Source organism: Macrobrachium rosenbergii, chromosome 12 (assembly GCF_040412425.1).
Source record: "Macrobrachium rosenbergii isolate ZJJX-2024 chromosome 12, ASM4041242v1, whole genome shotgun sequence".
NCBI classification, from domain to species: domain Eukaryota; kingdom Metazoa; phylum Arthropoda; class Malacostraca; order Decapoda; family Palaemonidae; genus Macrobrachium; species Macrobrachium rosenbergii.
The window spans coordinates 116,333,306-116,360,408 of record NC_089752.1 but is presented as its reverse complement, the minus strand read 5'-3'; the positions used below and the strand labels follow the sequence as shown (position 1 = coordinate 116,360,408).

Here is a 27,103-nt window from a genome sequence, read left to right as displayed (position 1 = left end):
ATGCCAAAACCAACAACTGCTGTGGCATTTCTTCAGCTTTGTCTAGTTGTAATTTCTGAACTTGCCCTTTGAGCAAGCTCTTTTAATGTACCATTAGTCTAGTGATTAGCTAGCATTATTATTGCACACACCTCTGCTTGAATTCTTTTCTCATCTTCATTGATATTTTGGTAGGTAACATGTCAGTGTATTATAATGCACCGTTGTGTGTTCATGTCTAGTGAGTACTTGAGACTTATGTTTTCCTCAGCACAGTACTACATCCAGGAGGTTTAGATACCATAGATCTGTAATGATACAGGTACTATTTTACCAACTGTATGGTTATTTATCTAGACACGATGAATGGAGAACTGCAATCCTGTTCTCCATGTTAGCAGTGATTCTGTTGACATAGAAAGTTGATGATAATGGTAGTGCCATCCGTGCTCCCTGACATGAAAATTACCGTGCAGGTAGTCGGTGGAGAGTAATGGCTGACGTGCATTGCACCTCTTCGCTGTTAATATGGAAGTTGTCAGGATGAACCCAGTTTGGATTCTGTATCAGGCTAAATTTCCACATTAGGGACTAGTACTGTAGTGGCTTACTTGTAATATGAGCTTTGTATACAGTACAGTATTATGAAAACTTAAATTCCTTGCAAATGTCTTAGTTGTGTAAAAATGTAAAATTGCTAACAAAAGGGATCTTATTCTGGGATTATGCAGGTCTTAGGTTAAGAAAGTCATAAACTGCAGTATACATAGTTGTTGATAGGCAGTAAATGGAAGTTCCTGCAAACTTGCCTGCCTTACTCATTGCCCAATGTGGATTATAAAATATATTTGTTGATGAGGTAGTGGTGAATGTAGTTTGTTTAATCTGGGTTGTGATGCAGTAAATTTTCTATGGATATTTTTTATAGAGGCAATAACTGGATTACAGTAAAGGTAGTTTACTACATACTACAAACCTTCAAAGAGATAAACTTCCATGTCTCCCCGTAGTGGGTTAATGCCATCAGTGCACCTCATGTGGTGCACTGTAGGCATTACCTAAGGTTCTTTGCAGCGTGCCTTTGGCCCCTAGCTGCAACCCCTTTTGTTCGTTTTACTGTACCTCCTTTCATATTCTCTCTTCCATCTTACTTTCCACCCTCTCCTAACAGTTGATTCATAGTGCAACTGCGAGGTTTTCCTCCTTTTGCACCTTTCAAACCTTTTACTGTCAATTTCCGTTTCAGCGCTGAATGACCTCATAGGTCCCGGTGCTTGGCCTTCTACATTCAGTTCAATTCAAGCTTCCATGTCTGATTGATATATGGGATAAGTAAACTTTCTTTTATGTATTTCATTGTTACTTTTCACGGAAAAAGTAAAGATTTTTTAGTATAAACTGTATTTTTTGTACGAAGATCAGCTTGTCTTGATAGAAAGCTTTATTGCCACCCAGCTCTTAAATGTCATATGCTAACTACAGTGTTGGATGCTTAGGCTACTTTGTTCAGCTCACAACCAGCTCTTGGAATTGAACTGGTTTGTATGTGGAGGACTACTTTACCTCTGTTATGTAGGTGGTGGTGAATACAAGTTGAACTAAAGCAAATGGAGTGAAAATACTGCTGCATTTAATGTTCATTGTAGATGTGAAAGGAGAGTGTTTTGTGGGTTATATTTGGTGTCTGCTTTTGGGTAATGTCTTGCTTGACAAAGCAAAGAAGCTGCTTGACAAAGCAAAGAAGCTTACATAGGCTTAACAGAAATCATTATGATTAATTTGCTGGTCACTGTCTTGCCCAGAAGACAGTTAGAAACAAGTGAGGCAGTGACGTGGAAGAAAGCTGTTAAGTAGTTATGCAGTGTGTTTAAGGTATAGAAATTATTATTGTGGTGGTTTTAATTTATCAGAATCTCACAAGGATTACAGAAATGTGTTGACCAGGTGTTACAAATTTTTCATATAAGAAAAGTTCTAATTGCTTTGGATACAACTGCGCTAAGGTTAAAACAAAAAAGGAAATTAAGAGTAATGCAAATATGCCAATAATTTAGCAACTGCTTGCAAGTTAGATTCAAACCTTTAGCTTTGGTCATAACAATAAGGCTTTTATTCAACTACTTAGTGACCTATTATAAATTTTGTTGAAGAAATTTAGCTTGCACCAATAATAAGTGAAACATAAAAAATAAAGTTTGTGTGACTGTTTCTGCAACAGTGACGTCACTGTAATGATTAGCCAGTTCTCAGGAGGATAGCACTTTGCTTTAGGAAATGGTTTGTAGGTTAATGACACGAAAAGATGATAGTTATAAAATATAACAACAAAGATAGCCAGATATGAGTCAGTTTTTGTCATTTAGCAGCATTTACAGGTAGTAGCAGCAACACCAACTAGTTGTGTGATCTTGTCTGCCATCATTCACTGTGATTCATTTCATTTGAATTCTGTACATTATCACACATGATTCTTTAAGCAGTACATTTAGTATAATATTGCTGTCCATTTTATCATAAGACATCATTGCTATTTATCAGCTCCTTTTCATAAGTTTTTTTTTTTTTTTTTTTTTTTTTGTTAAAAAGATTATTTTGCATTTTATGAAAGTATGTACAGAAATATCAGTGCAGGAAGTGTTTCTTTATAAGGCATTGTAATTTTGGGTTTTATGATTTAAGAAACAATCATGTTTTTCTAACCTGAGATAAATCAAGTTTCAAAAAAGTGAGTCTGGAAAATAATCCCGTTAAATTGAGTCATTCCTCTTTATAAAGTGTTTGACTCTCATCACTGGTAACCTCTTGCTCAAATGCAATATCTTTACAATTTACTATAATTTTTGGGAAAAATTACATTTAATTTAGCTTTGAGTTCAGTGAGTGGCAGTGTAATGGGATTCATTATCAGCTGAGAGGAAATATTTGATTTTCCTAAACCTGGACTACAAAATAGTATTTCCAAAGGAGGAGTTAGACAATATAGAATGTTTCTTCTAACATTGTTGTTTATCTAGCTTTTTCGTCATAATTCAAAATATTATAATTTCCCAGAAAACTTATATTATCCTTTGTTGTTAGACACCATCTTTATCCTCTCCTTCCCCCTTTTTTTTCATCTCATTTTCCTCCTGTTAACATCTCTATTACTAAAGTCCCCACAATACTCAGATCCGTAGTACAGTATGTCCCCCATATTCACAGGGGTTAGGGACCACTACCACCTGCGAAAAGCGAAACGTGCGATAAGTTGATATCTCCCCCTCTAAAAGTACTTATAACTGCCTTGTTTTAATAGTTCAAACACCAAATATACCTTAAACAAAAACTTATAACTGCCTTATTTTATTAGTTCAAACCCCAAATATATCTTAAACAAAAACTTATAGCTCCCTGTTTTAATAGTTCAAATACCAAATGTCTTAAACTAAAACTCTTATAAATGTCTGTTTTAATAGTTCAAACACCAAATATACCCTAAACTGTCATCCTAAAACACTTTAATATCATTTCAAAGTCATCTTATAACATTGCCCTTCAAAATATATGGCTGACAGCTATGTGTGAAAACTAATCAAGTTACCCCTATATTCAGGCACAGCCATTTTCTCTCATACAGTTTTAGTTTTCATTTTGTATTATGTTTATGATACTGTACAGTAATTCATATTTCATTGAGAGAGAGAGAGAGAGAGAGAGAAAGAAATAAAAATCATACACTAGTGACAGTAGGTACATGAAGCATCCGAGCCACAAGCTGTGAGATTGGCTACTTCCAACCCTTCCAGCCAATAGCATGTCGTGCTACAAGCCGATCAGCATTGAGAAAAGCTGGTACCCTGCTGTGTGATTGGCTACTTCCAACTCTTCTGGCCAATAGTATGTCGTCATGAAGAAAAAAAAAAAAGTATATCTTAGTTTAACCAGACCACTGAGCTGGTTAACAGCTCTCCTAGGGCTGGCCCGAAGGATTAGATTTATTTTTACGTGGCTAAGAACCAACTGGTTACCTAGCAACGGGAGAGAGAGAGAGAGAGAGAGAGGGGGCGGGTGTGAATTGATATGTTTACATCGTTAAAAACAATTACAAATGTTGGAATGATTAGTTTTTTTATGCATATGATGATAATAGATCGATATAATACAGTATAAATGGATTCTGTAAGTGAAATAACATTTTATTGATATTTTGCTGTGTTTTTTCATTAAAGGATGTGTATATTTAGAGAGAGAGAGAGATAAAGGATATGTGTACTGAGAGAGAGAGAGAGAGACAGAGGGGGAGGTTGAACTGAGGTATGTTTAAATCTGTAAGCTGTTTTGTGATTTTGAGGGATTTTACTTTAACATTTTATTGATATTTGCTGTGTTTGCATTAATATTAATACAGTATTAGAGAATTTGTAAATAATTTTAAAAAAATGTAGTTAGTCACAAAAATGAAATGAAAATACAGTAATTAGTGAATATTGCTCTACAAAAAAATCCGTGAATTAGTGAATTTTCTGCGATATATTTGGAGATATGTTCCACAGAAAAACCTGTGATTAACTGAAGGCGCGAATGCTGTTTGCGATCTAGCGGGGACCCACTGTATAATTGTCCATGAGCTTTCTAGATACTGTAAGTTGTCACCTTTGGTACAGTATCAGAATTAAGTGCAGCAAATATCTACGAAAGTGAAGATGTGGCTTAAAATTCCACAGTTTACTTTTTCAACCCATGGAATCTGGCATGCTTTCATCATCGTCATCACCTGACAACGCTTGTGTGCTATTGCTTTCGTTTCTTAAACCCTCAGTATCTTCTAAATTATCATTTTCAAATTATTTATTGATCAGTTATGAGAGTGAACCCAAAAATAAAAAAAATAGATCTATGGCACCATATTCAACTACTCTCACTAACCAACATCTGTTGTATATGAACAAACTACTAATTTCATCTGATGGGGAAAGTGGGGAATAAACTCCATTCTTTATAAGTCTGAACATGGGAAACAATTCCCACTTCCAAGTTTAACCTCATGATCGCACAGTTTTGTACTCACTGTACAGTAATAGGCAAGAATACTCTAGATAGCTAAGGAAAGGTTTGAAAACTTGTCAAGAATTCACTTTTATTGATACTGAGAGAAAATTGCATTGCAGTTTATGAAGTTTTTGAAAATGTTTGAAATTTTGATTGAGTGCCTTGTAGATATATTGTAAATCATAACTTTAATATCCATTTTCCTGAAATTTATCTATTCCTTTAGGCTTTAGTAATAAATCTGGATTAAACAGTCCGCACTCTGCAAAGACTCCGCTTAGTGGTACGTCATTCACAGAAGGCTTAAGTCCTTGGAGAGGAAAATCCCCTGGTAAATATTGCTGAAATCTTGTTAACCACTATTGTTGTTAAATGTCCCGTAGCATTTTTGCGTTTTCATAGTTAAAATTAGGTGAAATGCATATACTGTACCTGTTGTAATTGCATTGTATTATTTTGACTGTATTGATGTATAACTGCTGTATGGATGATCGATTTTAGCTATGCTTAACAATATGCTTCTCCCGTAGGGGTCAGTGCCATCAGTGCACCTCACGTGGTGCACTGTAGGCATTACTCAAGGTTCTTTGCAGCTTCTCTTCGACCCCTGGCTGCAACCCGTCATTCCTTTTACTGTGCTTACGTTCATATCTATCTTCCATCTAACTTTCGACCCTCTCCTAACAATTTTCATAGTGCAACTGCAAGATTTTCCTCCTGTTGCACCTTTAAAACCTCCTTTACTCTCAGTTTTTCACTCAGTGCTGAATGACCTCATAATGAGGTCCCAGCGCCTGGCATCAGGCCTAAATCTCATATTCCAATTCATATTCCATCATTATGCTTCTGTTTATATGGGGAATCATTGCGGTGCAAATCGTGTTTGAATGATTAAAAGCACTTTCCAATCAGTTTTTCCCTTGCCTAGGGTTTGTAGCAAAAAGAAGTGTTACAGTATTGCAAAAAAAAAAAAAAATTCCTTAGTTCTAAGATGTAGGAAATTACAGTATAAGTTTCTTGTTACTTAAACATAGTGTATTTTTTTCAGGCGTGTTGCTTCATTTATAATTAAATCATGAATTTTTTTAGGTCGTTCAAAATCTCCAGGCCGTAACATACCAAAGCTGTCTGTTAGAGGTCCTGGTCAGAAGACACCTAGTCGCAAAACTCCCACAACCCCTCATAGCCAGCAAGATAGGTAAATTTTTTAGTATTCTCCTTTTGTGGAATTATGTTACAATGTATAAGCTCCATTAACATTATCCGCCTGTGTTAATGTAAAGGAATTTAGCATTTAATTAGTGGTTTAGAATAACTTGTATGCTGCTAGCTTATGGTATAGACACCGTCTACTTCTGTGAACTCATCATCTTGGTAGTGTACAGTGTCTGGAACTGATCTGGTTCTGATGGCAAATAAGTATAGGCTGGTAACTTAATATTTTATCAAATATGATGAGTGAGCCATTAATTTTGGTGGACTAGTGCCTCTGTCTACTTCCTGAAGCTTGTTTATATGAACAGGAAAATTTTAGGTTGTTTATCTTGTTCTGCCCTGTCATAGTTGAGTTTTGTCTGTCCGATTTCCAATATTTCGGTAAGTATTCAAAGGGGTCAAACTGAGTTCGGATGTATCAGTCTCAGAATTTGTTTTCTTCCTTTGCCAAAATATAATTGATCTTTTGGAATTAGGTAACTTATTGAAGTTGATACAGTTTACAGTATCTAGTTCTTAGTTTGTCTTGGAATGGAAGGAATTTTTGCTGTGATCCTCATACTTGATCATAGCTATATCATGAGGGCTGTTTGACAAGAAACTGGAATTTAACTAGATTGTTAGTGAGAGTTCTGTGTGCTTACTCCACCAGGTGAGGATGGGGATGAGACAGTGTCCATGTTTTGGTACTCAGTCAGTTCCAGCCGCTGGTAGTGGTAACACGGTTCAGTTTGCTTTAACTTTCGACCGTTTTTTTCACTATTGGCTCTGGACGTGGATATTTGGTTTGTACTTTCATTATGGATTTGTGTGAGAAATATAACATATCACAGCCTTCCCAATCTAGAGCAATTAGGACTTGTAAGGTAAGCGGTTGGTTTACCAGGTGGTTTAGTGAGAATTGGCCACACGTGGCCTGTTGGACTCGCCCATTATTTGTCTTTCATAATTTGGATCCTCAAGGCTCATTGGATAACTCTTCTGCTCTGTATGCTGTTCAGTTGGAAGTTGCTTCCGTGTCTCTTGAAGGTACTGTGTGTCTTGTGACCGAAAAAGCAATCGCAGGAATTGCCGAGGCTCTCAGTCATGGTTCTAACCAGACAGTTCCTGCTTGCAATTCTTTTGTTGTGTGCTTGGTTAAGCGACCTCTTGAAGCTTTGAGTGCCTCTTTTTTGCTTGTTTGAAGTGTATTAAACCATGGAAATTGAATATTCATTAGTGTAATATGTGTGGACTGCCAGACTGGATCATGAAATCACTGACCCCTGCTGTCTCTTACTCTACTAAGCTTGTCTCTCCTGTCTTGGACTCAGTGTTGGAGGCTTCTCTGTCTGATAACCATGCAGATTTCCTTAGTTCCCAGCTGCAGTCGTGATCAGGCATGTGCTGACATTCTTTGTGTTTCACTTCCTGTGTTAAAATCAAATTGTATGAATTATAGAGCCTTTTCTAGGTAGAGACAGCAGTGTGGTTGATATCCAAGTGGTTTTTGACGGACTTTGTTTGTATGTGTGTGTTTATTTTTTTTTTCAACCATGTTTGTACCATGTGCTTGCCTCCTTTGTTCTTGAGATGGCTACCACGGATGTGAAGCCCGAGATATGTCGTTGTGCAGGCAAAAAGAGGGCTTGTAATAAGATTATGTCACCTGTGCTGGTTGATCCACTTTTTATATGTATTTCCTGTAGAGGAAATGAGTGCTTGAGAAATTCTGCGTGTTGAGTGTGGGCGGTGGGATACTCCACAATGGAGCTTCTTAAAAAAGTTTGAAAGGAAAAAAAAGAAGGATGCTTTGTCAAGGGAGACTACCCTAAACCTGTCTCCCTTCCCTCCCTCAATTCCTCCTTCCCCTCAACCATCTTTGGTTTCATTTGAGACATCGAAGAAGCCTCTACCTGTGCCTCCCAAGAAGGACATGGCGGAAGAATTAGTGGAGTAAGTATTTGCCCTTCCTCAGTCTCAAGAAGGTTTGAGAAACTAGCATAGCAGACCATGTGACTTACCCCAGCTTCTCCCCTTCTTGTGCCTGGTTAGCCAGTGAGGGTGGGACTCGACTTCCTGGCCCCCCGTTCCCTTGCCGTGACAGGTAATGTTAGGTTAGGTTTACCCTGGGCCTAAGAAGAGGTCAGTATTCCTGCAGATACCCCTTTTTTCCCCCTTCCAAGTGAGAGAGAGAGTGTCCCTCTTGGTGTTGGGATATGGGGTGCAGAATGCTCCCCCCCAGCACCGGAGAACAGGACGGTGCCCTTCGTCCAAGCAGTAGCAAGGGGTTCAGAGTCATGTTGACACCCTCCAGCCCAGAAGCCAAGAAAAATCCGCTCAGGCCAAGGCCTCAAACCTGGAGGAGGAGGAGGGGTTTCAAGAGATCATTGCCCTGGTAAGTGTGATCCATGGATTCGCCTAGCCTGCCCCTCTCTCTGTGTTAGCACCTCCCTTGTTCTTATGCCTGGAGAAGGCCACAGGTGCCACCACAGAAGTCAGGCAATCAGCACTGATTGCTGGTTCAGAGGGATCACTAGCGGTGAGCCACTCGGAGAAATTACTTTTCCTCTCATGTCTAGTTAGGCAAAGTGCTGCCTCCCAGAGAGGAACCACACAGTACCCTGGGCTATGGACCCATCCCTCTGCAGGTTGGGGAGCAGTACCCCATGGAATGGTTTAAACAGCAAGGCTTGATGTTCAACCACTCAGAGGCCAACAATTTGGAGTTAATGGTTTCAAGGGCATTACAGGTGGTCTCCTGGTTGGATCTCTGCCAGGGAGCCTTCTATCAGGAAATTAAGGAGGTAGTACTGGCTGACAGATGGCTGGTGGTTAGAGGCCCAATGGCATCAGCAGGGAGGGTGGGCATTACCTCACCTGGTAAATAATCTATGTTTTGTTTACTGTATATCTTGAGTAAAACCAGTGGCTCATGAGAAACTTAATTTTATTGTAAAAATGTCATTTTTTAAGAAATTGTTGGATGAGATGCAGAAGTATCAAATTTGCTGGGTATTGATACAGTAGCTTACTGACATTTCTTGAAAAACCTGAAGGAGTTACATAGCTACAGAGTTCTTTATCAACTTAGTTTACACTTAATTAAAATTCCTTTAATTGGTATTCAGCAGTTTTGAAGTACTCATGTGAAAATTGAATCTATTTGGTAGAGTCTCTCTTAATGACTTCATTTGTTTTTGAGGGAATGTTTAATAAAGTATTTTGTGATTTACAGATTTATTCCTAATCGCAGTACAACTGACTTGGAACGTTCACATCACCTACTAGTAACAAGTATGGAAAATTCAAGCATTGAGAAGAGTGGTGAGGACGACGAACTTTCCTTTCAGCAGGTACGGTGGCACAGGGTTTTGACCATTTCTTTATTGAGAAAAATTAAATGACATTGATATATTATAATTTTTTTTGGTTATGTACTGAAATGTAAGTTTACTGTTTCAGAGAGAATACCAACAGAAAATGTCAGAAAATCTTAATGATGGCCAGCCCAAAGAAAATAAAATTTTGTCTTTTAAAAGTAAAGCTCCACAGGCTAAAGAAGGTATGTACAGAATTGGAACATGCTAACACTTCAATTCTAGACCCAGAGTCTTTTATACCACAGGGTGTGGACTCCAGATGGCTCAGATCATTGAGTTTTTATGACTTGTATAAAAATTTTCAATTAACTGTAGATCAGAGTTTTCTGATATCCAAATTTATTAGGATGTTTATCATATGAAACTGAAGTGTAGATCTATTTTATCAGGGCATGTAAATAGTGAAATTTTTCAGTGTATGAAAAGCTTTAATGTATGGAGTGTACATTATTCAAACTCAGTGCACATGCCGTAAGGTTTTCTCTATGGATAAAGCACTGAAAAGGAATGAAAAATTCAAAACTGTGAAGTATGTAAAGTTTTCTCTGTTCAGTACAGTATACAGACCTTACTTTAGTTGAGCATAATAACAGGAAAAATGATTTGGCTGTGTGTTCCATTGAAGAAAAGATTTCTCACGTATGAGTATTTTTCCTCTTGATGAATTTTGAAAGAGTATGGTGGGTAAACTTTAAAGTGTCAACAACCATTGCACAAAGGCTGATTGTTTTCTGATCACCATTTTAATTAAATGCAAACAATAGTAACCAATTTAGACTTAGGAACCAAGAAGCTGAACGACAAGAGAATCGCAAAAACTGCTGACTAGATCCAAGTGTTCTCCATTTTGATTCCCTTTGTGGAGTGGAAATTGATCAAGAATTTTAGCTTGCAATAAAAGGTATTTTAGCTGAAGCTAGAAAACAATTTGCGAAATGGTCGTCATCAAAGGAAATGTTCATTGAAACTATAAGAAATTGTTCAATAAGAAAATTATCAAACTGAATGTCTACTAAGGAGCACAGTACTAAGAACCGTTTTGAAGGGACAGTAATATTACTCAGTACTGAAGCCAAAATGGAATAATCATTTGAAATACTGTGTAATTTTTTAGCCATTCAAAAAGGATGTTGCAGGATACTATACAGAAGTACACATATCAGATGAGAATATGAAGTCATTAAGTCTGAAAAATTTAGTTAAAAACTGAACGCAGTTACCTTTTCTTCACCTGCAGCTGCATCGCTTTCTGGATTGTACTTTGCAGCCGTTCCTTTTAGTCTCTTCGTGCCTGGCCATCCAACTTCTTGAATTTTACTTTTTTCCTGTTCTCACCTTTCATTTAAGAACATATCCTGCAGATGAGCCCTATAAAGTTTTGCATTATATGTAGTGATGTGTATTACAGTTCAGACACAGTGTATCTGTGTTCACAGGAAATGGATACAGTACTCGAATGTATTTGTTTCTGTAAGGTCCCAATCTCTGGTACTGGAGAATCCCACCTTCGAGTTGAGACAATCATTGAAGCTTGGAAACACAATAGTCAGGTGAGTTGGAGCACTGCCCACTCACCTGTTTGAAACATTGCATTTTCGCTTCAGTTGCTGTCTTGTGCAGATTTATTTCCACTGTTGCACTATATTGACTTTGACTAATTTTATCTATTGGTTACAAATGACTTTGCTTACCAAGGAAGCTGTGAATGATCAGCACAGATGTGTGGTCTTTGTCTTCACTAGCACATGACCCCCCAATTTTCCATTCTTCATGGGAGGGGAGGTCTCTACCTGTGCTGTCCATTCCTTTCCTTAGGTTGAGAGTCAGTTACTTTCAACTACTAAGTGTTCAAGTTCTTTGAAACAATTCAAGCATGATACTAGGGTGGATGCTCATAACCTGTCTAAAGTATTGTGATGACCCTATACCATTACGTTACTGAACCCTGTTCTTTCAGAGGCTCTAATGCTGCTGTGTGCATGCCTGGTAGTACTTGCACTTTCTCAAGCAGTTCAACCTTGACTGCTATGGGGGGAAAGTCTAGGTTTGTGGAAAATGGTTCAGATAATTTGCACTCAGTTCCAGGGTCCAGGTTTAGTGGTTCAACACTGGGATTAGTAGCTTCCCAGCATACTGCCCCAGTATCCCAAGAACACTCACCAGGTGGGCTATGTTTCTTTCCAGTCATTTTGGAGAGGATCATCTTTAGTCTTAAGGGGATCCTGTTCGGACATGATAGTCTTATATCTTCAGAGACTGCGCAAGCATAGTTGGAAAGGCACATAGGGAAGATTATTGGGGTCATTTGTAGGCAGTGATCAAATGTAAGTGACCACAGCACTTTTACTGACCTAGATCTTGCCAAGAGAATGAACCCTAGATATCACTCCCTGAAGTGAGAGTGTTTCAGCTGACTTAGTCTCTGCTTACTTTAGGGGTCTTGGGATAGGTGAACAGTCTGATCTCTGGCCAGACAGTTCCCCAGCATTGAGTTGCTCTTCCAAGGTGCTTCCTCCACCTTTGACATGTTAGTGTAGGTTCTATGTGCCAGAAGACAGTGAGGCTACTCGGTCAGGTTGCCTTGTACTTCGAACTGAATAACTTGCCAGTCCTTGTTAAGGCTTTTCTTCTTGGATTGCCCAAACCTCTGGCTTGGGATGTTTGTCAGAACTCCATGTTAAGATGGAAGCTGCACAGTACATATGAAATCCATCAGAGCTGTTAATTTCATGCCTTTTGGAGACCTAAAGGGTACATACTTTCAGATACCCATCCATCAGGACTCCTTGAAGAACTAATGGTTTGGAAAGTAATGTTCACCAGATCAAGGCTTTGTGCCATAGTCTAGTGATGGGTTTTCTTGTGTTCATGCAACTGTTCTCCTTGGTTACCCCTTGGGACATCCCTTGTATGCTATCTCAATGATTTGTTAGACCTCACACCCTAGGAGGTGCAGTTTCTCCAAAGATCACCTCATCATGATCTGAAGATTAGAATAAATTGGAAGAAGTCAGATGTCTTACCCAAGCAGCAGACCAGAGTATCTGGGTTTCCTGATAGAAACAGCAGCAGCCTTAGTCTTTCTATTGGGCTTGTGTCATGTCAGAAAGTTCAGAGAAATTGCAAGGCAGTTCTAGTCTTGGCAGGAACAAACAGCTCTGTGATAGGTGTTCTTGGTTATATATTGTCCTCAAAGAAGCTCATTCTCACAGACAACTCCACAAGCACCTTTAGTGATCCACCCTCTCATCCTGTCACCTCAGCCAGGAAGTGAAGGGATATTTCAGCTGGCAATTGGACAACGAGAACATCTTTGTGCGAGTTACATTAAGCTTCTCACCCTCAGAGATGCATCTGTTCTTAGATAATATGATGCTAATTAACGAATGACTCATTATCAGGGCTGCAGTATTAAAAGTGAGAGCTGCAAAAGGTGGAAGACCTTGGGGAAGAATAAATACATAATGATAAAAACACTGGTTGTCAGACTCATAACCAAAAATTATACAAGAAATTTGAGTGCAGCCATGCAACCTGGCTACAGTTTATGTTCTGACGAGCTATTTGGTTGGCAGTTTCTAAACACTAGCCATGAGAGTAATAAATCATCTCTTATTTCACATTCTTTGTCATACAATGTTGCCTCATGATTTCCAATATTTAAAAAACTGCTTATTGTGCTTTGAAAAGCTTTAACTTTCCTTAGACAGTACCACATTACCCTTTTGTACCAACAACAATTGTTTACAACCAGTTGCCACTATAGTTAGTTAATTCGACAAATACTGCTAATAATAGAACACACCTGAGAGACCTAGTTGCTTTGGGCATGGACAGATGACTTTCATCTGCATATCAACATCTTGGAAATGTGAGCTGCATTGCTAACCCTGCAAGCACTCTCAAATCAGGTGGTGGTTTATTCGTTTGTGTTGATGAACAATGCAACCGTAGTTGCATATGTCTCCTTGCCCATCACTTGGCTAGGCAGAGGCATGAGTGGGTGGGTTGCCATGCCATTAAACTGTCAGCCACATATATTCTAGCCAGAGAAATGTTGCAGTAGACCAACTCATTCACCTTGGACAAGTCAGTGATGGAGTAATCCCTACATTCTTGCAAGGTGGAGAGGCTTTTTTAGCCTTGGGGAACACCAGTGATTCAGTCTGTTCACCACATGTCTAAACAGAAAATTCCAGGTGTTCTGCTCCCTTGTTCCATTCAGCCTGATTCATTGAGTAATCAAACATTAATCACCCCTGGACGCAGGACGATTGTGGTGACTTTTGTGGTCAAGACACTGTTAGAGATACCTTGTGGCCCACTCGTCTTAAGTGAGAGGGAGGCTTTCCTTGCACGACTGTGCAGATGTCATGGGGTTTCCTGGTGGTCCTCAGCAGCTGTGTACAAGGGGAACTTGGCCATCATCTGTGGTTGGTGTCGTCAGGGGGATGTGCCTGTAGTCTGAGTAACTTTTCAACAGATTGCAGAGTTCTTGTCTACCTTTACACTGACTAGTCCCCAATTCCTTGCAGTAAAAGCCGTTGTTCAGGTTTGTCCCAGGTCTTCTGTCTTAAAGGCATGGCTCTCTCATCTTTATTAATTATCCATGCATGTGAAGAGCTTTGAACAATCTTACTCACCATACAAACTAGGCCATTGGAAAGCAGTGAAAAATTATATTTCACTGCTGACCATCAGTACTTATGAAACAGAAAAGTTCCTCCTCAATTCCTGGGACAGGGCAGTACCCTTGACTTTGTAACCTCCTGCCCAGACTGGGCTCTCGTACCCCTCACTAGATAACTTGTATACCCACATGACTGTCTCATGAAGCCAGAAAGTGTGTTCTAGGACACACCCAAGATATCAGGTTCTGTTCAGATAGTACTACAAGGCTCACACTGGATGAAAATGCTTCTCATCTGGATTGCTGCCAATAAAGTTTTGGAGGAAGGAAATCAAGTCTCTTGTTCACACTCGTGAACAAAAGAGAATGACAATGAATCCCAGCTGTACTGATGTTGGATTTTATACATGAGGTTGTGCAATTAACCAACATGCTTCATAAAGCTTTGAGGGTGAGGGACGAGACACAGTATTGATGGCTGGGGTCTGGCACTGACAAACCCTTTTAAACTTTTCTGCATAAAAGACATTGCTTGCAAGCCATGAAACCTGAGGATCTGTGTTGGCCATTCAGCATGCTATGTAGTGGCCCAAGCTCTGCCTAAGGTACAAGGATTGGCTCAAGGCTGGAGATAAATAATGTGGTTCAGATTCCACAATAAGCTGTAGGTCCCGTTGCTAAGTAACCAGTTGGTTCTTAGCCATGCTAAATAAGTCTAATCCTTCGGGCCAGCCCTAGGAGAGGTGCTATTCAGCTCAGTGGTCTGGTAAAACGAAGGTATACTTTTTTTTTTGGAGATAAAAAGGTGGGTGATAGGTGCTTCTCTCCTTCTTCCTGTTTGCAAGTAGCTGTCAAGTTGGGTACAGAATGGAACAGGGCATGATGCAGGTGAGTTGCACAATTGAGAATCTTACCTTAGAGCTTCAACTCAAAGGTCTGACTTCCCATAGCCTCTCTGCTACAAAAGGATTGTTAAGTATTATCAGGGGTTTCTTTTGTGATAATATTAATACCTGTACTCCTTGACTGATATGAAAACAGGAACCTCCTGATTCTTCCTAGAGCGAGTTTACTAACAAACTTGATTTGGCACAAGGCCCTATCGGTGTGCATGAAATTACCAAGCCGTAAAGCAGGTTCAAGATTTTTCTTTCTTTCTAATTATCATAACGAGAAGAATGTTATCTCTGGTTAATGACTTGAGCACCATGTGTCAGTTCTATGGGATGGTTGTTTTTCCTAAGGAGTGTTTCCAGTTGAAAATGTTTTGTCTTTCATAGCCACAAATAGCAGATTTACTTATATACAAGCCAATCACTTCTATCATAATTCTGCCTCAAGCATCCCTACATTTTTTCCAAGGTATACTAACTAGTGTCATTTTATCATAATCTTGCCTCAACAATCCCAGTGACAGGTGGTGAGTGGATGGTACCCCATCACTTACTTACCATCAATTGTTTACAGTGTTACCAAGCTCCAACAACCATTTTCAGCTGGTGCCAGGAACTCCTAAATAAATGATCCTGGTTTATATATCTAGGAAAATTTTGATATGTTATATCAATATATTTGGAGCGCTGAGTTTTGTGTTGGAGCCAATGTACTGCTTTAACAACATTCTGATGTCTTTTAACTGGATGTTTGGTTGGTAGCTTTTAAAGGGGACATAATGAAGTATTGTACGGGTAATTGTATTCACCTGATTGCCCATTGCGTATTGCAGTCCATCATAGTCCATGCTTTTACTGTCCTGTGTTCATAGGAGAAGCTGACGAAATTGTGATTGTGGTTGGGTGAATGCTCATGAAGGCCTAAAACAACACCCTGCCCCCTCAGTCCAGGCCTGCATGTGTTTGGGATAGCCTCTGTATCCCTTTATGATAAATGAAAACAATTCTTGTTGTCTTCACTTCTAATATTTTTCTTTTATCAGTTATTATTCGTAGCCTTTGTTTTCTCAACCTACATATCTACATCAAATCACATAACCATGCAGCTGTGAAACCATGTTGCACTAACATGTATCATCTGTGTTAAAGGAGAAGTAAAGAAAGGCACTAGTAATCAGTTTCAGGATGATTAGATGGAAGAAAAATTTTTTAAATCTGGACACCACTGATACATATAGAGGACACTAGTTATTTTAAGTGAGTCTGTAAGTCTAAATTTAACTGTCCCTTAGGATTAAAACTACAGTATACATCTGTAATATTGGTTAGAAACAAGCATAAGAGGAGGACAGGAAAAGAGCAAGAATGTGGCTGTACTGTACCACATCCACATCTGTTAAAGCAGTTCAACAGTGGACAGCAGTCAAACAGTTCAGTATTTTTTTAAGGGTACAGTAATAATGTAAGATGACTTTGAAATGATATTAAAGTGTTTTAGGATGATAGTTTAAGGTATATTTGGTGTTTGAATGATTAAAATTGGGAGTTGTAAGCATTTTTAGAGGGGGGGCTCTCCAGTATTCATGAATTTTAGCTAATTTATTTGCGGGCGGTTGTGGTCCCAAATCCCTGTGAATATCGGGGGTCTACTTATATGCTTGCAGACCCGGACTTGGGATGAGATTGTCCTACATGCAGCCACAACTGATTTTGACAGCTTTAAATGCCAATAAAAGGCGCTAGGACCATTGCCACTGGGAACATTGCCAATGGGAACGTTGCCCATGTGGGAATATTGCCAATGGGAACATTGCCACTGGGAACATTGCCCATGTGGGAATATTGCCCATGTGGGAATATTGCCACTTGGAACATTGCCCATGTGGGAACATTGCCACTGGGTACATTACCCAGTTTTTTTTTTTTTTTTTTTACTAGTTAATGTTATTTACAGCCTATTTTTAGAAACTAGGGAACTTTTAAACTGCCATTAGATTGTTGAAGAATGTAAGCCAAACATCTACTTTAGTTTTATTTTGCGTAGGGTTTTATTTATTTTCAGGAACAAAAGATAAGAATTTTTTATTTTTTTAGAAAAAATCTCATTGAATCTATTATTTTATTAGGGAATCACACATTTTTTGAAAAAAATCACAATTTTATTAAAAACAAAATAAATTAAAATCATACATTTTTTTATAAAAAAACGAGAACTTAAGTTTAATTAGAATATGTGCATGTTATATGCAATGGACCTCAAGTATGCTAATTGATCATGGCCATTTCTATAATTATCAATGTTCTTTATGCGTGCATTAATGTCGGCATATTGTTTATTTTTCTGAAAAGGAACACCACGTTCAAACTGAACACGCTTTGTAAAGGCTAAGCTTTCCTCCTGTTTCAATGCAATGATTAATTTCCAAAGAGTTGGGTGAGAATTAGTCACAGATGCATTCAAAGGTAGAGCTTGTTGAGTTCGAGAGTATACATTCCAGAAAGTAATTGGGTACATAGGTTGATCTCTGCGTCGGTTGTTTCGTCTTCCTCTTAATACACCTATGTAAGTAGTTTCGAAATAAGAGATAAATTCCGATGGTATACGATCATCTTCTGATAACTCTTCAAAAACTTCAACGACTTCATCGGAAGGTACGAATGCAAGTGGTGAAAAATACCTCATCAAAAGAGAGAATGCATTATCGTTGTGATATTGGTGTTTAAATCCAAGTTCCACAACCTTACAGTATAATGACTTAGAAAAGTGAAATAAACAGCCATTTAAAATTGCATTAGGGTAAACGTATTTAAGTGCATTAATAGAAGCCCTCTCAAAGTCAACAGTAATATTTTGAAGCTGGTTGTTATCCAATAGCCTAACTCTTTAATTTTTTCATAACATGCTCTGTATGTTGTTTCGGTTTTGTTTGGTAAAAGAACAAATGCTCGAGGAATGCTAAAATTATCCCTTTGAACATGAATAGTTCGAAGCTGGTAATATATTCCTGGCGTCACTTTGAATGTTCCGTCAATTGCCCAGTTTGGGAATCGTTTTAGATCTTCCATACCGCTTGCTGTCATAAATATAAGCATCCGATTTTCATCATTCAAACCCGCATCGTATTGCAGAAACTTCTCTCCAGAGTCGAGAACAGTAAATTCCTCTGGTATGGCGTATCCTGTACGTGACATTGGAACAGCTGGGAAATTGGCATTTTTTTGCCTCCATTTTCTGACATTTCTACTTATAGTACTCACAGAAGGTAGCTGCGAAAGTGTAGCTTCATCTAACGTTGCAGCCGCTTGTGATACCAATACACGACTTGATTGATGTGATGTTGCAGAATTCGTTTTTAAAGTAGTTTGAGCAATTTTAGCCTCGACTACATCCTTAGTCACAGAGTGGTTGTGCTCACCAACATGCTTTATAATCTCACCATCTTCCGTGTGCAATCTTGCTTTGCAATTATTTTTCTTTCTTCGAGAACATTCCCAATAAATTATTTTCCCAGTCTTATTTGTGCTATGCTTATGATATATGTATTGGAGCTCATCTACGAGCATATTACTTCCACGTTCGCTATGTATCACACGTGCCATTATGGGTCTTAGGATGAACTAATTCTTGTTAAGCGATGGGAAGACTGGAAACACCAACGACTGATATTTTTCATATAAAAGTTCGATGTTTGGCTTACAGTCTACAACAATCTAAACTGGCTAATTATTTTTCGAGGAAAAACATAAAAATACAGTTAACTAGTAAACTAGCTAATAATCTTTTGAAAAAAAATGATAATGTAAATAGTAAACTTACCTTAAAAAAAAGAAGCGGGCAATGTTCCCACATGGGCAATGTTCCAAGTGGCAATATTCCCACATGGGCAATATTCCCACATGGGCAATGTTCCCAGTGGCAATGTTCCCATTGGCAATATTCCCACATGGGCAATCTTCCAGGTGGCAATGTTCCCAGTGGCAATGTTCCGCGCACGCAATAAAAAGACATAACCGTAGTTAAGTAAATGGCAGGGATAATGATGGATTGGAAATAGGTGAATTATTGGTGCTTTTATCAGTGGCTGAAAAAAATTTGTCAGAAGGCATACAGTTAAAAAAAAAAAAAAAAAAGACTACAACTCATAGCCACCTATAATATGAAGTTTGGTCATATTCATATAAGTAATAAAATTTTAATAAGCCTCAGGTATTATGTTGCCATATATTTACATCTGTCATCCACCCCACTTAAATTTAGTATATTGATTTGCCCACTAATTTTATAAATAAGTAAATTAAAATACCATCATATAGAGTAGATTTTTGACATTTTGATTTTTGTATTTTAGAATTACTTTACAAAATATTTGTACTATACAACAACAGATCATCAAAGCAATCACATGTGAAAAGTTATATTTTGTGGGAAAAAAATGGGGTCTACCCAAACTAGTAATTCTTAAAATTCCCCCCCCCCCCCTACCCCCCAGACAATCCCAGATTTACTTTTTCTTGTCATTTTGGACATTTTGGAACATAATCTAGGAAAATGTTTTTTGTGGTTAACCAACTTTAAGATTAAAGATATACAATTACTCACTTGTCTTTATTTTTTTGTAGCAAACAGGTGCTAAGTGTCTGTTTTTTAAATTAAGATTAATATTTGCTTTCACCTCTTTTGTGTGTTTCAGGATACGCAAATAATCTGAAGGTATTGTACAGTGCGGGAAAACCCTCTGTCTCTAAGGCAGCCTCTACAAGACACATACCAAATGTTCCAGAGAAAGTACTGGATGCACCGGAACTTCTAGATGACTACTGTAAGCCATGATTTTCTTATGTTTTTGAGGGAATTTGTTATTTCAACGTCTGGGTAAATTTGTATGAGACAGCAGCCCTAAATATACTTATTTTTAGGGATTGCGTTAAGTTCTCTAGAATATAAATCGCAAGAATCTGTGTAAGTGAATATATATGCTTTTTCTCTTGTACTTTACTCTGTGAATGAAAATTATCACGAGTGACCCCATACTGATGATTAATCTTTGTTAGGTATCAGTGAAGTTTGTCCTAAGAGACCATGCCAAATTTTCACCACTTTCTCCCAAAGATTTGTCATGTAGACCCAGTGTACATAGAAATCTGTCTGGTCTTTAGGTATTGTGTTAAAATATCTTACCAACAGACATATAGACATGAATGCTACCAAGTAAGTGCTCAGATGCATTGGTATAATATTACAACCATAGGTGTTGCATTGTTGTAACTGTAGGTGTCACCACAGAACTAATTAAATTTTGCTGAGCATGTGGAGGATGGCAATACTGCATTCCATTTCTCATTATCATAAATGATTAATGTCAGACTTTCTGTTACAGTGTTGAATATTAAATGAGTCTTCTGTCTTGTGCACTTTTTGCCTAGTTACCCAGTGTGGTCTGCATCTTCGTATATGCCTCTTCTTCATGATTTTCCGAGCTTGCTTACAGTTCTTCATTATGTTACTTCCATGATGGCACACTTCCCACATCTCTTAACCATCTTCCTCACTGCTGCAAGGTGGCTTCTTTCTTTTTTATAGGTATTGTTTTGGTCAGTATTCAGTTGATCTCAGTGGGAAATTCCTTCTCCTCTCAGGCAGCTTGTAACAACTATCATGCTGCTATTTCCTACATTTACCCTGGAAGTGGGTAAACTTGGCATACTTAGCTCAGTACCTATTTGTTTCTTCTGCCAAGCTTTAGATGATGATTCTTGTAACCTTTCTTCTTTTAAGAGCAAGTCAATCACATTTTTTGGATAAACTCTGCCATTTTCTATTTTTTTTCCCCCTTTTTCCTTGGCTAGAAAAGAGCATTAGGTTGCCTGTCCCAGTTGGCCTTCTGTCCTAAAAAAAGTTGGCCTTCTGTCCAAAAAAAAAAAAGGCAAAGTGCAGAAGACAGGTTTTTGAGAAGACTCACTTCATGCCTAACCCCATGAAATGAAATTGTGAGGCAAGATTTGGGTTAATGGTTCATTTCATATTAATTGGGGTAGATGTTTTAAGGACAGATCCCCTTCTTGACAACAGTGCTCCCTATTTATTTGGACTTGGAAAAGATAAAAAGCATAATCATTGCTAAGAATAGCAATACAAAACTACACACAACAAAGTTGGCAGTAATCCATTTCCTGAGACAAAACTTTCCATGTGTGTGTAATTTTTTTTTCTTTTTTATGTTAACTTACTTCATCTACTTTCAAAAGAGCTCTGCCCTCCAGTGCTCTCAATACAAACTACTATTCTTTAGAGTTTTGATAATGTGACTTTTATGAATAATGATGCCTTACTAATTCAGTGCCCATTTTCCTCCAGAGAACATCAGAAATTAAGTTAAGGATGAGTGTTCAGTATGATATTCCTAGTCCTTCTGAGACTAAGTGTGTAGAGGCGATTGTTTTGATATCCAGCCTTGTAGTCCTCAGCTTAATCTCTAGTTTGGGTTGCTGTTTTTATTGAGAATTGTCCAGCTGTTTCTAGCTTGAATCTCATTTCATAATTGGTGCTGGTAGATGTTTTATGGACAGATGCCCACCTGAAGCCAACCCTCCTTTATTTATCCAGCCTTGGGACCGCCAAGTAGGTTGTTGAAAGGCTGGTTTAATAAAGTAGGGATATCACAGACTGAAATATTGAAATGTTTACATTCCGGGATTGGAAATGTTTTGGAATTTATTTCATTAATTTTTATCTTCATCTAGGCTGCTGCTGCTATATTTCTCTCTTCTTAGTACCTATTTCACAGTTGAATGTGTCCCCAAGGTAATAGAAAGTTCCACCTTTTTTAACCTTTCCACCAAAATATGTTTTTTCTCTTCCATATCTTTCTAATTATTCACATACACTTTGGGTGGTGAAAATTCTAAAATTTCTTTGTCCATTTATACTTGACAATACTCAGCATTTCTTTTGACTCATATTAGATCACTGTACAGAGGTGACCCACTCACACCTTGCAGTGTCTTCATGGCCACTTTTGTGATAGTACTTATCAGTTCCATAAGGTTTTTTTCATCCCCTTCCATTCCATTCTTCCAGTTTATTAACATTTCAGCACTCTCTTCCTCTGATTCCCATTACCACTAGGTTATCGGCATATAGCAACCTTCTATTCTGCACTTGTTTATAGCTTCCTTCATTGCTGCGATTAGCAAGAAAGACTTGTTGCTGATCTTGGATTGACATTTGTAAGCTGATGGCAGTTATATGTTAGTACAACATGTATACTGATATATATACTGCTGGCAACATTTACCGGGAATGGTAGAGATGTTTTGTAATTGATGATCCCATACTACTAGCTATCAAAATGTCCTGACTGGGGTTAATAATAATAGCTAATCTTTCATCTGCTTGTTTACTAATAAGCCAACATTGCACTGAAGGTCAAGTATAAATGAACAAAAAATATAAGCAGTGTAATAAAAGAATATGAATATCTGAGTTGAACATACAGAATCATACCCTGTGGGGTAGTTCAAATATAACGCTTGCAGTACTACTTATGGCGAACAGGTTAACTCTTTGAAATGAATGTGTTAATACAGTTTCCTATGCTGAGGAGTTACATAACACCTCTTGTGCTTACATATATGAGACATGTAACAGACACCCACATTTGTCCTAAGTTTTGACACCTTCCAATGTTTCCACCTAGATTATTTATATTAACATCAGTTAAATGAGCCTTGCTGGTAACCTCTGTTCTTGTGATACCCATTCAAAAGCTTATCTTGGTAGTCTTTATCAAATGCCTTCTCATGATACACAAATATGTGGAATTATCTCTTCCTTATTGCTTGGTATTTTGATAGTCATGAGGACTGTCTCCTTTGTTGATTTGTCTCGCATATAACAAATTGATAATGTTTGATTTTAAAAGCCTTTCTTCAGCACCTCCAATATTTTCAGTATGTTCAAGTGATTGAATTCCTGTATACTTTTCACACTAGTGAGTATCCTTTTTTAGTATATTGTATTTCACTTTTGGTCCTGTCTTCCCTTATCAGATGTTCACATATAATCTTGTCAACTCATATTGGCTTTATTGCTTTTAACATATCACGTGTTATTCCAAATGATCTTGACCGTTTCCTTTCTTTTCATCTTGTCAAGGGGTCTCCTAAACTCTTCAGGTGTTACATTCTCAGTGGTCTCCAGTTTGTATGACTTTTCATTTGTCAGATTTTCAAAATATGCCACCATCATTCCATTACTCTTATATTTTCAGTAAGAATTTTGCATTTTTGATCTTTTATGTATTGTACGTCTATTCCAATTTACTGTATCTGTTGCTAGCCTCAGTTTTTGCCTTTATTATTATTATTATTATTATTATTATTATTATTATTAATCTTCACCAATACAGTATAATAGTTTTGATTTGTGTATATCACTAGATCACTAAATAAAGTATGGTAATCTTGCTCAAGCTGTATAGAAAAAAAAAACTGCACACAAGTCAACTAAAGAGCATGCATTTTATTGAAGAATGAGTGCCGTTACATAATTTACAAAATAAAAATTAATGATATTCCATTAGTCATCTCCAAGCTCTAGTATAAAGGAATTAAGGGAAATAGCTAGTAGGCACAGTAAAAATAATTAGCTGGTAATGTAGAAATAAACCTTTGTAGATACTTGTTTGGAGCAAGCGTTGTGTGTGAATACCAGATTGATTGAGATACTGTTGATATTAGTGTTGACAAATATTCTTTGGCATGAATCAAGACTTAAGGTATATTTTTTAATGTTAGATATTCTTCAGCACATATTGTGTTTTTCTTTACGCGTACAAGTGAAGAATGGTGTGGTCTCATTTTGTTTTATGGAAAGAGAACATCTTATTTGAAATATTTAGCCTAGTGTAATCTTTTAAGCATCTGTTTCATGAACTGGGCAATTAAATCACTGGTGGAGTCTGAAAGTATACCGCAATTAGAAAATGTTATTCTGTATCTGTGTAGTGCTAATATGCAGTAGGCATACTAAAGGCTGCAATGTGCTCATTTGGTCCGAGCTATATAGTTTTATGGTGTCTCCATCCATGTACTTGAGTCTCCCCAATTTAACTGTTCAACTTGTACTTTGCCAAACTCCAGTTTTCACATCTCCCTCACAAACAGATCCCCAGATCAAGTATATGAGAATCAAGAAATGACATGGTCTCATTTATTACTTGCTGCAATAATGTACAGGTCCTCTGGTAAATCTTTACTAGTTTTGCATCATCAGCTTTTTACACATATGTACGTGAATTTCTATTGCACTCTTGTGGTTGCAATATTAACCAAGTTTTGTGAGATCAACTGAAAACTTTAAATTTTCTTTCCTTTTAGACCTTCATTTACTTGATTGGAGTGTGAACAATCACTTAGCAGTGGCCTTAAGCAGTTCTGTATACATATGGAATGCTGGGGATGGATCTATAACAGCCCTGACTCAATTGGAGGAACCAGATTATATTTGTTCGTTGTCATGGATTAAAGAAGGTAAGTGCTGTACTTTGTATTATTAGTAACACTTTTTTTGGGGGGGTGGGGGTGTTCTTTTCATTTTCAGGCATTAGGCAAGTTCATAGTCATCAATTTATTAAAATTAATCCTTTGTATTAATAGTTTCACTTTTTTTAAAATAGATGATTATCCCACTTACTGAAAGCTTAAATCTGTATTATAATTAGCCATAAATGATAATGTGAATATGCTGCAGTTCTTCATGGAGTAATAAATACTTTGAGCCACACATGTGAATATGGTGCAAGTCTTTGTTGGTATTGTTTAGAAGTGGAAAAATTCATTATCACTGAACTTAGATATCACTTACAAATATGTTATTTAACAATTGAAAACTATTCAGCAGTTTGTTCAGGCACCAAAATTCAACCTAAAAGGTCTTAAGCTTGAAAAATAGTAGTATAATAGTAAAAAGTAAAAACAAGCAAATGCTTCTAAGTACAGTATTACCATCAAATGGAAAACGACTCTGTGTAAGAAACTGAATGCAAGGCTCTCGTCTTAAAGCACATTAATGATACAAAAAATATACAATTTACGAACCCCCAGAATAATGTTTTTTGGTCATCAATTGCTAGGTAATCTCCTAAATATTTTTTGATCATCAATTGCTAGGTATATCCTTTTCATACTAAAATTTTTGGTTTTCTCAGTGTTACCTGTCAGTTGCTCTGCCTTTATTTTAATTTTTTCGTAGGCTGTCAGGAGAAAGTCTGTTGTAACAACTATAGTTAGAGGAAGGAAAATCAGACATGGAGGATTGTTTAATAGCAACTTTCATGATAATTCTGATAACTACTATTAAAAAAATACTAAGTTTCGTGATAATTCTGATAACTATTAAAAAAATACTTTCATGATAATTCTGATAACTGCTATTAAAAAATACTAAGTTTCATGATAATTCTGGTAACTGCTATTAAAAAAATACTAAGTTTCATGATAATTCTGATAACTGCTATTAAAAAAATACTAAGCTTCATGATAAATTCTAGTAACTACCATTAAAAAAATACTAAGTAAATTTTCATACACAGATTAGCCAGGGGGTTGACACCTCAATTTTTTTTTAAGAGTTGAAGGCTGTGGATAAAGATAGAGAAGAAAATTAAAACAAAGTTTCTCCTTTTAAAGAATTTTATTATTGTTAGTTAGATCTTCGAAAATGAAATGTACTTGTTCAATACTTGTTAATATTGCTAACGTTGGGGAGTGAAGACAAAGTAACTTGAGTTATGATCAGCAACTACTAATGCAGTATACTGGATATACTATAGTTTGTTTTGCAGGTGAGCTAGATGAAAGCCTAGAAATGTGACCTTGTGGTCTTTTTAAACTGCTTTCTTATAGTAATGTCTTGTACAGGTAATGTTCTTGGAATGGGCTTAAGTTCCGGTCACACTCAGCTATGGGATGTGGGGCAACAGAAGTTGATTCGCACCATGGGGACTCATGAAGGTCGTGTTACTACACTGTCCTGGAATTCATATATTTTAAGTTCAGGCTCAAGATCTGGTCAGATTTTCCATCATGATGTACGAGTAGCGGATCATCTAGTTGGCATTTTGTCAGGTCACTCACAGGTATGTGACGGCAATGATTTGGTACCTCTAACCTATGGTTTAGGTTCCTGATGCCAGTTTGAGGTTTTCCAGTGAGATATGGATAGATATCAGTTGTTTTATTTCTAAGTATAGTATTACTTGACATGTGAAAAATTGTTTTAATGATAAAAACAAAAGTTTGAGAACACAACACTGCAAAATATTGTAGGTCTTGTAAAATATAAATAAATTACCTTTGAATATATCTTCGGGATGGCTGGAGGTACTGGAGATTTATTATTCAAGTTTCAAAACCAGAATATTATTGTAAACAGCATATTATTATTTCTTGTTTATGCTAGATGAGCATAGTGAACTTGACCATTTTCTTGAAGTATTATATTCCCTGTAAAGTGCCTTTATAAAGTTAGGGATTATTTTAAAATTAAGGTTAGTTTCAGGCATTTGGAAAATTAGTTGGAAATAACTTAAAACTATATTTATGACATTTTGTGTATTTTCACGACCCTATAGCAATACTGTAGTTGTTATTGAAGGTTGTTTAGGGATAGTTTTAATCATAATTACTTGCTTTTGTTTTTAGTATTTTTGTATTGAAAATAGAGGTATGTTTTATTTTGGTGTCATGTACATGTGAAATGGAAGGGATGGTGTCAAACTTCCTATGCTTGGCATCGTTTTGTAGCTGCATTGTTTCTGAACATTGTTATTCATGGTCATCATATTATGTTGAAAGGCCTTTGATTATTTTTCTATTTTTTTTTATATAAATAACCCAGATTAAGACAAGGCCAGCTCAATCTGACAGTAATGGCAAAAGAAGCATTAAGAAAAAGGCAAGCTTAATACAATGGGCAAGTTTTTTTTCTAATAATA

General features: G+C 37.2%; 1 protein-coding gene across 5 annotated transcripts in view; it reads left to right on the top strand.

Annotated features, from left to right (window-relative positions):
* Positions 1 to 27,103, top strand: part of fzy (cell division cycle 20 protein fzy) — a 157,216-nt gene that overhangs the window by 114,215 nt on the left and 15,898 nt on the right. For 3 of the 5 annotated variants that reach the window (XM_067112916.1, XM_067112917.1, XM_067112919.1), the window contains 7 exons: positions 5,234 to 5,338; positions 6,097 to 6,205; positions 9,440 to 9,557; positions 9,667 to 9,766; positions 19,799 to 19,927; positions 24,486 to 24,638; positions 26,028 to 26,245. In XM_067112916.1, the coding sequence (XP_066969017.1) occupies positions 5,234 to 5,338; positions 6,097 to 6,205; positions 9,440 to 9,557; positions 9,667 to 9,766; positions 19,799 to 19,927; positions 24,486 to 24,638; positions 26,028 to 26,245 (932 nt within the window). The remainder of the gene's footprint in view (positions 1 to 5,233; positions 5,339 to 6,096; positions 6,206 to 9,439; positions 9,558 to 9,666; positions 9,767 to 19,798; positions 19,928 to 24,485; positions 24,639 to 26,027; positions 26,246 to 27,103) is intronic. The other 2 variants (XM_067112918.1, XM_067112920.1) reach the window with 1 other exon arrangement.